General features: G+C 38.8%; 1 protein-coding gene across 1 annotated transcript in view; it reads left to right on the top strand.

The window, feature by feature from the left end:
- Positions 1–12,695, top strand: part of LOC112688840 — a gene marked incomplete in the record, with an annotated part of 28,613 nt that extends 15,918 nt beyond the window's left edge. Inside the window, 4 exon segments of the mRNA XM_025562229.1 lie at positions 1–226; positions 9,307–9,441; positions 9,915–10,179; positions 11,939–12,695. Coding sequence (XP_025418014.1) covers positions 1–226; positions 9,307–9,441; positions 9,915–10,179; positions 11,939–12,468 — 1,156 coding nt within the window.
- Between the last annotated feature and the right edge of the window lie 792 nt (positions 12,696–13,487).

Raw genomic sequence — 13,487 nt, 5'->3', positions numbered from 1 at the left:
GTCCACCGCCACCTCGTTCGCCGACAAACCCGCCAAAAAGCGTTCCAGGCTGGACAAGTTCAAAATGCTGTTCACAGGAGGCGGCGGCGACGGCGGCGGCTCGTCCGCGTCCAAAGAGAACAAACGGCCGTCGCCAGCGGCCAAGGCGCAGTACAACTCGTCCGACCCCGAGTCGTACACGTCCTCGCTACGCAAACGGTACAACGTGTTCACCGGATCCGACAACGTGAGTATACTCAACGGAACACACTATGTTTTACGACGCGCTACCGGTGTCCGCCCAGAAGTCCGAATGTCGAAAATCACACGATAAGTAGCGGCCGACGTAAAATATGTTTTTCGTTCGGTCGTCGGTTTTTTTTTTTTTTTTTTGTTTCGCACTTTTTCCTCCCGGCCTACTTTTACCCGCCATACCCGATCGTGAAACACTCTTAAGCCGTCCAAGTGTCGGTTCCGTATGGTCCGGTACGTGATTCGCATACGCCCACAACATTCTGTTCTACTACGTTTTTCCCCAGAAAGCCGTAGTCACCGCACGAAATTCCCGCGTGATTCGTCAACACGCGCGTTGGTGGAACTGTTCGTCTCCGCGACGACGGCAAGCCCTCGTCGGCAGGGGCGGCTCGTCGGGAGAGACTTTGAGACGCTATTGAAACTGGGTTCACGACAATAATTTCCGTGCCTTCGATCCATCGTTAGTCGCCGTACACCGTCATCTGCGAGATCGCAGACAAAAAAAAAAAATCGCAAAATTTAATTAGTTTATAAAAAAAATGTCCCATTGAAATATTGACTAAACATTATATTAAGTATTGAGTATAATTAATTTTCCAATAAAAGGGTTTTTCTTGTTCGTTGTTGCGTGGTGTTTATGTTAAATAAAATAAGTCTCCCCGGAATATTTACTACGGCCGCCGCTGCTTGTCAGGCGCCGAGGGGGACCACGTGAATCACGCGTCACCCTTACCCCGTGGACCACCCCTCGCCTTGCCGCACCCGGACAAACGTCTGCCAGTTCTCACCCCGTCGACGGCATTCGATTTCCGTGCGCTTACTCATGAATTGGAACACGACGCCGCGATCCCCAACATTTCTGTCGGCAATTTTTCTCGTACGTAAAAATAACGCGCGCGCGAACGTAGTACATAGGAGGCGTTTCCCGCGGTGGCAAACGCGTGGGTGCTGCGCTCCTACTGCGACAGCGTTGCCCAACTTCACGGTATAACGATGTCCGGCGGTTTTGCGTTGCGGTCAATTGGTCTCGGTACGGTTCTCAACAGTTTCCCGAGCGGACGAAGTATTTCAGCGAATGTCATCCGTATTACCATACTGTTCATTGTCGCGCGGTCGTTTCGTATCCGCTTTTAGTGCCTGGTGCGACCGTGTGGGGAAACCTCAATATGTTATTGGAAAAAACATTGCGAAACCGTGTGAAACACGAGCTCCTCCTTTGTGTAAACATGTCGAACGGGCATGGTCGAAACCTCGTCGCCAACACACTCGTTTAATAATATAGATACGCGATTGCATTTCTATGCACGGCGTTGCACAATCCGTACGGATTCTCGAGTACGCTGTATTAGGTGAAACGAACTATGTGAGAGTGTTAAGTTTAAGAAAATCGATAGTTCGTTGTTGTTATTATTACTATTGCTATCCAATTATGAATCTACGAAGTATACAAATGCGTATAATTTATGAACGTAAAATTATGCAGCGATTCGTCCTACCATCAAAACTACTTACAATCGGGTTACGTCCCTCCCCAAAAACACGTAAGCATTTCCTACGAGTACGTACGCTTTAATTGAATTACGTTTTTCTTTACCTACACCACTTCGGACGTGTAACATAGTATTTACTACGTATTTCTGTTTCTCATAAAGTATCAGATTCTTATCGTTACCTATATATGCCATGTAGGTTTTATTATTATTTGTAAATACCGCGCAACGATGTCTTTTATTATTGCGCGTTCTCCCTTCGTCTTGCTTATAAATCAAGTAATCGAAAATAATGTAAAACGTTTCCCGTAACAGAAAATTTTTTTCAGCGATTACGATTTTTGCCGCGTAAACATGTTATTAAGCTTTTTATTTTTGATAAACATATATATATGGATCGTAAACATTTTAGTACGGTTCAACCTGTTCAAGACGATCACTGCGAAATACCACGGACAACACTTAAGTACAGTGTTCATAATTTGTTTTCGTTGCCCATGTCGAGAACAATCCAAAACAAAATACCAACCTTATAGGAATTGGGAACAATCAATATCTCAGACGGTTTTCGTATCTAAGGGTATCTAAGGATTATCTTGGTCACGCAGTGAATTAGTTGCATATTGGACACGAATATTGTCTAAAACTCAATATTTCTTTGGTCTCGCGAGATCTAGTCTCTGACAATTATCTTAATAGACGCATGAAATAGGTACGTTTATGAATTTCGTCTCCGTAATTAAACGACGGCACAGTGATTTTAGGGTTGACAGTCAACAATTACATGACAAAAACCTAAATTCAACACTGTTATGGTTTTTAAACGGGTATCTTATAGTTGTAAAATGTTTGTTTATTAACACGCATACAGTTCAACAATTGGGGGGAGGGTGCGTTTCTATCACGTTCGTTCGAAATATCGCCGTGCAATTGTAGTTTTGCGTTCGTTTAACTTCTACACGCTTATTGTTTATACATAGCATTGATGGTCATCATAATTATTTGTATATCAATATTATTATCTTTACCCACAACACGTGTTTGACCAAGGTCATATTAGATGATCACACTGGCCCACCGGCGTAACTAGGTCTAATGTACGTGCGCTCACGAATATCCTCACTGACCCTTTATAGAACCGGCCCATAGGTATATTAATTTTGATTTGCGTTTAAGCAACGAAACTGATTATTCACATTATTACACTCGTATGCAATAATAATGCAATTATTATGCATAACGCGATTTCTGCTACGACACGAAACAACGGAAAACAGAAGTGGTCATTATGAGTTATATTTTATTTGGTAGGTACGATTTTAACTCAATTATTCCACAACAACGGCAATCCTATCTGGTTTCACGGGCTCAACCCAGACAAAACCTAACAGTCTCTTTAATGTGATGTTGTTTCGGACAGGTAAAACGATGGAGAATATAATCTAACTGATAACAACAATGCGCTAAATATATGCTATAATTATTATTTTACTACGTATTATTTATGTATTATACGTAAACAGTATTATTAAGTAATCGAGTTAAGGTAAAAAAGGTTGGAGTCACAATTATTACCGTGAAGAAACGTTTCCATCTGATCCAACGGTAACACACCTGTTTATTGCAATATTGTTTTTCGATGATTTTGGCATACTTATCCGTAGTTATCTGTAAAGGTAATATTAGGGTGATAATAAGGTATAGTTTCCATATTGTAGAGAAAATAATATACATAATTTATAGGACTGCAGATGCCTAAGAACATTGAATGGTTACAGTACACACTTCTTACATTTTTACATTCTTGAGATGAATTTATTTTAGCTCTGATTACAGTTATGTACGACAACGATGAAAAACATGATATATTTCTGATCATTTTTTTTGTATCATCGGTACAAAACGTCCAACGCGCACCTATAAATATGATTTCGAAGGGACGTGTTTTTCAAAGAACTTAATTCTCCAAACTTACTCCTCCCCCTTCAACTAGTTTCGTGTACGGTTTTTTTTCCAGCCGCGGGCCAAATACGCGTTTACTCCATCGTAACGGTTTAGAGAGCGAGTGCAGTGTAATCGGTATTACAGCGGCTGTCGCGTAATTTTCGCCAAACGCGAAATCTCTTGGTGGTATTACACGTCCGTTCTATCCATCCAACGGGGTGAAAGTACAAGGACCGTTGTAAATCGCGCGTAAGGTTTACAGCAGGTAATTGCGAACTAAAAGCGTAACAACGTTTAAAAAAAAAACGTTATAAAAAACGTTTTAACGTTTTTTCCGCGGTTCCGGCGAGACCAGCAGCTGTACTCCGGTAGGCGCGTAAACGTAAAATAATAATTGTAATCGTCTACCGACTTCGAAACACGACGGTTTGATATTTAATTCAAACGAAATAATAAATAATAAATAACGAAGTATCACATTGTGTCGCGTACACCGTTACTGTTGACGACAGTGGCGTAATTGTGGGGGGGTGCAAGTTCCCCCTGATCATTTTGAGATGGCCAAAGGTATGAGATTTTGCCTCCTCTCACATTATCCGACAATACAAATATTTGAATTATCATAAGTTAAAAAATAATGTAATGTATTATTTAACATATTATAAAATAACTAAGAGGACTTAGGATTTTGATCATAAATTATTTTGCCACTACTAGATTTTTTCCCAGTCACGCCACTGGTCGACGACATGGGAGGGGGAATAGGTAAGGAAGAATAATTCGTTTCGGAAACGCGTACACAAAGTCCGGTTGCTTTACCGAAGTCGTACCTAACCCATTTATGCGTATCCGTAATGCACTACTCCTCGACACCGTACGAGTACAATCCCTCTTCCGTCGTGCGCGTACGTAATATAAATTGTACCGTTACGAAGTTCGCGCGTAGAAAACGCGCTTTGAGGAAATCTTCGTTTTCGGTTGATGTAAGTAGCCGACTGCGATGTTACGCAATACCCACACTGCAGCCGCGTATCGTATTGTGTATACGATGTCGTGTACGTCTTTATTTGGACGCGAACCATAATGGTCAACACCCGAAAACTGGTTTGTCGCGTAGTATTCCGCTGCTATGTGCGCGTTACATCCTTTCTCCGCACAACACTTTATTACGTGTATCGACTGCGCGCGTGCGAGCAGCTATAAAGACGAGACCACGGGAAAATCATTCGTGTTCAAACCGTTTCCAGTCCAACCATATTGAAATAAATAATCGTTAAATATCCGCGTGGTGTACATATACGTGTGTATCGACGCGACCTGCGTTTGACGATAATATACCGTATATTATTTGTTCGAAAATATGATCCGAACGCGGAGTAAATTTTTTTTTTTTATCGCCTTTCATTCGGACGAAAAAAAACCTATGCCGATAATATTTTTATTTTTTATTCGGCGCATACTACATTTTTATAGTTTTCGAGGGAAAGGCCGTGTTAGCCATGCCACCAGTCGTACCGCGTGTTTCCGTCGATCAAAACTCCCGTCACAATTAATATAATGCTTTCTCTACGTATTATTCAAGCGATCTAACCTGGATGTCCATATATGCGCACGCGACGGCCATCCGGTGCTCCACCTGTGTTCTCTATCCTTGTCCATCCTTGGCCTCGCTCGTTGCAAATATTACAGACATACCGATCCCGCGATGTTTTATGTAACGCTACGAAAATCTCTAGGTACCTTAAACAACCAAATATATCGACGGCTACTCGCAGCAGCTGGTCACCGAAAAAACAATATTTTCATTTCGACGGCCTCGAGGTCGGTTACATAGAAATACTAAATAAATAGACACGAGCAACGAGATAAATCAGTAGAGTAATAAAAACCAGAAGGAACATTTTTATCAATCGATACAAGACTTTACCTATGATATCATAAAAATAATACTTTTAAAACAATTTTAATTTTAAAAAAATCATCGTGTTATTTAAACGGTCATTACCAACACGTATACGAACACAAGGTATGATTCAGAAAAAAAATCTATTTTTTATCTGAATCATTGGAATGAAATTAAAAACTTTATACATTTAGAACAATATTCAATAACAAATCAATACATAGCTCAAAATTACAATTACTAAACCCGTCCGGTAAAGGTTTTTAAAAATATACGAATACGAGTAAGTTGTAAGTAACACGATTTGCTTTCACGTTAAACTGAATAATTCACATTACTAGTATCTACGACGTATCATCGTGTGCCGAACGTGACAATTCAAATCGGTTTATAGCGATTACGGAACAATAAAGAGGTAAGAAACGAAGGAAGCATCCGTGAGAGATTTTTTCCGATTGGTTTCGCGAATCACATTTTCATTCCCGCAACAACGAACATTAAAATCGAAAAAAAAGGCAACAATACTCCTAGATCGGGTGAGATACGGGAATGGGTGAACGGTATTGTTGTATTGGTCTTTTAAACTTGAAACCAATGCACCATTGCTCATAAAAAAAATTATTCCAAGTGAGATACGTCCGGTGGATCAGTGTATATTTCTGAAAACGGCTGACGTACTAGCCGAAGCGTCAAATATCTTAACAAGGTAGGTTGAACTTTTGATGTTCGAACATTCGCAAAAAAAAAAAAAGGCATCTATAATTTGGGAAAATCGAAAATATTGTGCACCTGTAAGCAGCTCACGGACTCCGTTGAAATAATTCGAAACTATAACTGTATTTGAGCAAGTGCTGCGAACGCATAAGTCTTCCGTGAATCGAAATTTCAGGGTAAAAAAATGCACGAAACAAGCACAAAAAGGGTGGCGTGTGCTTAGTAAACCACCGTGTATACAATTCCACGGCCGCAGTCGTGTAACGATTGGAAACCGCGTACAGTGGAAATGTGTCCGGTATGTTATATTACCATTTTTGGTCCGTACGGGCTGCAGTGTGCCCGCAACAAACGTAATGCGAACACGTCGGAAACAGCCAAGTACGTTACGGTCCAAGGTCACGCGGATTATGGAGAGAGAGAAAAAAAAACGATCGAGCTCCACTGCACGTAATTCTAAAAAGCACAAGACCCCGATAGAGATATAATTTCGTTAACCGCAACCGACGTACGTGTGAGATGTTATTGCGGCTTACACCTGATCGTACCGCCACGGTCAGTCCCGCGACAAATGATCTGAATCCAGTGGAGGAGCAAGGGTATGGCGAACTGTGCTTACGCCATAAGCGCGAATTGTAAAGTACCGCAAAATTGTGCATAAGTCGTATTTTTACCCTACAATCGACATTTTTCCATTATACTTTTTGAAATACGTAGGTGTTGTCTGCGTGTGAATTTATCGATGAAATTATGAAAATAGCACAGGGGAATTTGAATAAAAAATTTCATATGAAGGAATTATCGATTAATTTACCAGTCATGAAACGAGAAAAGCAAATTTTCAAAGTTTAAAATGAACACTGTAATAAAAACTTATAAATATAAATTGTATAATCAAATTTTAATTGGTTAAAAAGCGGTTTTTTCTAAGTTTACCTACCAGGGGCGCTAGAGAGTCTTTCTACGCCACTATCCGAATCGATATTAATCCCGTGCAGACGTTGTCCGTGCAACACGCGAAGTCATAGATTTGCGTTATCCGGATCAGGGCCCGAGACCGTGTGCACTACGGCGCACTTCGCGGCTGAATAAAAAGCAGTATGTGCCGGAAAATTCGAAAGCGTGCTATAAAAAATTTTCGCGAAATCAGTTACGCGTTCAAATAAATAAGCTTATGTATAGAAATGAATATACTATTAGAATTTTTCTTCATTTCGTTGTGTATGTGTAACTCTCCTAGAACCGAATTAATGTAAATGTTGATTGCGTTCACAATGAAATAAAGAAACATAATTTTATCAGTATTTTAAATATATAAACCGATTTCAAAAATAATACTTTATACCGATACATTTTAGATAACAATAAATAATAGTAATCAAAGTATTTGTAGGTACTTCTTAACATACATATGTCTAACAGGAACTCATTTTGAATGATTTCTCCTGTTTAAATAAATGGGATTTTGTAATTTGCATCAAATTAAAGATATGTAATTCGCACAGGTATTCAAAAGTTGTGTTTGTAATTTGCACCACCCTCAAGTATTCGAAAATAAAATTTATAATTTGCACCAAAATGAATATATCTATTTTTTCAATTATCGAATATTCGATTATTCCTCGGTATAGACGTCGAGACTAGATAAACTCGAATGACAATAATAATTTTTTACCTAAAATAATGAAATTATTTTACTGTTATCATAAATTATTGACTATTCTTATAAGGTAGCTTTGAGGTCAATACTGAAGTACCGTAAGACCTCGGTGTAAGTTAAATATCGACTCAGAATCTAAAACCAAAAATTCTGTTATTAGATTCTTATACCTCGATACCAAGAAACTTGTACGTTGGTACTATTGATTACTATCGAAAAAATAATAGATTTTAATTTTGGTGCAAATAACATAACCTTATTTTGGGGTAACAACAAACGCATTTAAAAAATATTAGTGCAAATTACACATGTTTTTATGTTTTGGGTCAATTTTGGTGAAAAATGACTACAGCCAAATAAATTATGTCTATATATACTCATAAAACGACTAAATTTTTTTCAATGCATTCTCCTTCTTTTATTTTTTCTTATTAAGTTGCGATTTTATTTTTCCCAGTTCAGCCGCAATTTTATAAACTTTGTATATACCTGATGACAACATTTTTAATTCAAAACCGGTAATAGGTCAATTACAAATATTATACACTACGATAAGCTTCTATTTATTTGTTTTTATAGAAACATTTTTTGTTTATTTATTTACGTATTAATTATCAAGTATGTATTAACCGTTTAATAATTTTTAATTTTAATTAAATTTTTATTATTTTATTGGTTACGTATACGTATACAGAATAAATCGCATTAAATTACTACGATTTACTTACCTATTTAGGGTAAGCTGGGGAAAAAAATAGTGGTGGTACTTACCAAACTCAGATTTCGTTTTTATGCAATAGATTTATTGATCGCCATTATAAGTAGGTAATTATACTTATTATGTAAAAAACTACATAATTTCCATGATACTCGTACGTTTATATAGAATGCTTATCTCAATTGAAGGTTACATCGCATGCTACAAACAATTATTTCAAATGTAATGTGTAGTATGAAAAATATGAATTTTATACGTTTTATTGTATCATGTATATAATACATCGAGTATATACTGACGTTACCGGCAGAGCTCGAACGGATATTTTTTAACAACATCGTTTCTATGTAATTTTGTGGGGAAAACAAGAAATTATGACTTGATGTATTTACCGACGGTAGTAAATATGAAGTGTACCTATTACGAAAATTATTTTTGCACTTATTCTCTAGACAAAACCACATCAATTATATATATATGTTTAGGTCTCGATTGAAAATCGAGATGCAGATAAAAAAAAAAAAACAATACAAAATATCATCATTGGAAATTTGATGTTCGGCTGAATCCCGCGAGAGGGCCTCATATTTCATAATATTGATATTATTACACCAGTTTTTTATTTTTGTTATTATCAACACAGAATAAGCACGGGAATCGCACGGCGTCCGGAAACCGAAGGATGTCGTCGCCGATCAAACCCCCGAAAACGACCGGAAACAACGCGTGGTTCAAGTCGTTGGACAGATTCGGCAAGAAGAACAACAGCAATAACAAGGTATACTACATAGTTGAGAATCCGTCGCAAGATTGACGGGGTTTTTTTTTTTTGTAACTTTTTTCGTGTATTTTCATTGTTCCAGGGAAATGGGAAAATTTTAAATATCTTTAATTTGTAAAAAAAATTAGACGATTTTTTTTTTATCGAAAACATTATTTGTCATTAATTGCCCAGAGATTAATAATATTATGTCTTAGAACTAGTTAACTGTTGCTGCAACTGATAGTCCAATGTGGTTTTAAGTACCCGCGCAATTAGCGTTTTGAAAGCGTTAGAGAACGTCGTACACGATTTCAGACATGCGTATAGGTACACGAATGGACAAATCTTACACGAACACAGTGACATAACCGATTTTAAGACATGATACTTTTAACCTTTTAACTTTTAATAGTATAACGTAACATAGATTCTGTTTTCAATCAGTAAATATAATATAAATGTATTTTATACCGTTGTGCGTATTACAGAGATCGAAGACGTTCACGTCCGGGAGCGAGAACGACGACGAGATCAGGGTGCACAGGGTGAACGATCGAACCAACCCGTCGAGGGGAACGGGCACCCGGTCGTACCACAGCGTGGGGAACCTTAACTCACTGGACATGGACCAATCGCCCAGGCTGATGGCCAACAAGCGGCACTCACTGATCGACAGCTCCGCGGGCAGCACGACCGAGGGCGACAGCAGTCAGAAATCCCACAAGTCCACCGTCTATCTCCACGCTACGACGGGTACGTAAGCAATACAGTTTACATACAATCATATCATGTTCCCGCAACCGTAACACCACCCGGTCGGTTTTCCGTCGACGTTGATCTGAAACGTGCTTACCATCCCCGAACGGAAAACGTGTACTTTTCGTGCGCCGCGAAATCGCCTTTTCCTCCATACGGTTCTAACTTCACCGCACGTCCGTATATACACCAGTGGCGGTTCTTGAGAAACCTCAAGAGGAGGGGAGGATGGCGAAAATATTTTCCATGTACTTACAATTTGCATACATATCCCATTCATTTTTTCCTGTTGTTTGATACACGAGAAGTATTTTAAATTTTAAATTCTATAAACTTTATACCACAATGGTATAACATAAAAATATAGGTCAATAAAAAATTAAAACAAAAATTATTTTTTATTCAAACTTAATTAACAGTCAAACTTCTATTGGAGCAAACATTTTTGTAAACAGTTTTGACATAAAATTATCGCCAAAACGGATTTTAGTCAACTGTTTTCTCATTCATATTTTTAGTTTTTACACCGCTCAAGGGAAGCGGTCCACCTATCGCTCCCCCTCCCCGTAAAACCACCACTGATGTACACGTAGATACGTGCAGCGATCGCGTATCCGACTACGATGCGTACCAAAAAGGTTTGCGGGGAAAACTATAGAATGAAAACAAAAAGTGACACGGATCGCTTGGAAACAATATTGATAAATTAAGACAGGTAGTGAGCACGTGCTTTCGGGTTCAACATGTTGACACGGTTTCGTGTACGACGTACGTTTTTCGCCCACCACCACAAATCCGACGGTTCAGCAATTTCTCGTGCGTATCGCGTCCTGCGGTCATGATCGATCAAAACAGTAAAGATAAATAAATTATCATAACAGTTTAATGTTTGCTACAATACTAACACAGTAAATACAAGAATAACACTCGCATTATAAAAAAATAATAAAAATAAAAACCATTACCTCATTGGCCCTCGAGTAAGACTGTAAATGACATGGGCGGTTAGCCAAAAAATTTGATTTTCGTTTCCGCCAAATATATTTCTATTTATATTATTGTAATTGCGTTTGAGAACCCCTTGTTTATCTGCAGTCTATCGATTATCGATATATATCGAGATTCGGGAGAAGCCAACATTTTATATTGAAAATATATAAGAGATAATTGATTTTACTTTCAATAATTTCGAAGTATTATAAATAAATATAAATCGAACTACATAATATTATAAGTTATAACCTATATCATACGTAGTTAGTGTCTGTGTTATCGGGATTCGAGTACTGTGATCGAATATGTCAGTACTGTGACAACATAACAGTATGAATCGTGAATATTATTCACTGAATAATATACGTATTTATTGAATATAAAATTTAATACATCCAATAAATACGTAAAATAAAAAAATTTCAAGAATGACGTTTTTAAAAAAAGTATACAACAATTATTCGAAATAATTAATAGAATTCAACTGAAGTTCAAAAATATGAATCCAAAAATTAAGTCAAACAATTTTTTGGGGATCAATAAGAACCGCCTCTCCGTGTTGGCCCCTGGGTAACTTTAAATGGTCCTCAAACTATAATTTAGACAGTTGTGTAGAAATAAATTTGGCGGGGACGAAAATCAAGTCTTTTGGCGATAACGACTGACGCCCAATGACATTACCTATATTTATTAAAAAACGAAACGATACTAATATCAGCGACGTGTGCTAATGTGCTTTCGCGTGTTTTCATGAACGGTGCAGTCGGAGAGATCCCGGAATCGCGGCAGCTGCATCAGTCCGTGTTCGGGGCGAAGAGCAGACGGGCGGCGAGCCGCGAAGAGCTGTCGTCGCAGAACGACGCGTTCGGCGGCGCGCACAAGCGCACGTTGTCGCGGTCCGTGTCGGTGCTGGCGCCGTGGGCGCCGCGGCCCGGCGAGGGCCGGACCGTGGACTACGATGAACGCGGCCGGCCGCCCAGGGCGCCGTCGAACGCGAAGGGCACGAAGCACGCGGCCGTCAAGGCGACCAGGAGCGATCCGGAGGAGTCGGCGGCCGGCGCGGGCAGACGACCGTCGCCGGCCGCGGGCCGTAAGAACCGCGGCGGCCAGCTAAACCGAGGCAGCTCGGGCGAGGAGTCATCGCTGTTGGACGAGGTGATCATCCGGACCACCAGCCGCACCGGCAAACTGATCAAGGACGACCGTTCCACGTCCCGGCAGATCGGACGATCCATGTCGTCGGCCAACAGACCGACGGGCGGCACGTTGACGCGGGTCAGGACGAAATCGTAATCGCACAACCCTCCCCCCGTTGCCATCAACCCTGGTAACACGCGCGACATAGAAGATGTGTTCTCGGGATAATAATAACAACAATAACAACAATAATACGTAACGGCTCGCTCTCACGCGTACAGCAACACTTCGCATTAAGTTCCGCCTCCGCTCGTTTAAAGATAACGTCCCCAACACCCACATTCAATTGATTACGATCAACGCGGAAACTAAAAAAAAAAAAAGAAAACAGTAAAAAACAGTAAATAAATGGTTTTAATCGTATTCGAGGGGCGCAGCCGGTGATCGAGCGCGCGGACTCGATTAATATTATAATATATATTATCGCAATAATACTTTAATTAAACGAATCTTCTAACTCGTTAGAATCGGACAAACGGTCGTTGTCGGTTTTCAAAATTGATGTATTTCCATTAGAGCTGGACGACATTGCATAAAAACGGTAAGGTACGAATGGTTTACGAACAAAAAATAATAACGGAACAAAATCCCTATAAAAATATTTCGCACGGAACGTTCACTGGCATTTCTCGTTCCGGATATAAACGATAGACTGTACATACGAGAAAAACTGACAGGGGTGCGATTTTTTACACATAGCAACAAATATGTATTTTTATTTTCAACTCGTTAATTCGCGATATCTCCCAGACGACTTGCAGCTCTATATATTACTATTCATCATTCTTCCTAGTCAAATAACACCCCAACAATTAATAAAAACATTATATCTATATCAGTATATACATACATACATATGTGTATATGTATATATTTTAATGAAATATATTTACTATTTTTTTTATTTTTTATTTTTAATAATGTAAATAGTTTTAATAATCGTATAGATATGTTGTACATGTACATAATAAATATCAATAATATAACCAAATTGTTACTATCATCGTCTTCTGGGGAAGTATTATTGTTATTTTTTTTTTTGTGAAAATTCTATAACTACATAACGAAAATTTAATAATAATAATAATAATCATAATAATAATAATAATAATAAT

The sequence above is a fragment of the Sipha flava genome, unplaced genomic scaffold (assembly GCF_003268045.1).
Source record: "Sipha flava isolate LNK unplaced genomic scaffold, YSA_version1 111_pilon_pilon, whole genome shotgun sequence".
Classification (NCBI taxonomy): Eukaryota; Metazoa; Arthropoda; class Insecta; order Hemiptera; family Aphididae; genus Sipha; species Sipha flava.
Note: the sequence above shows the minus strand (reverse complement) of the source record. Positions and strands in the feature narration are given on the sequence as shown.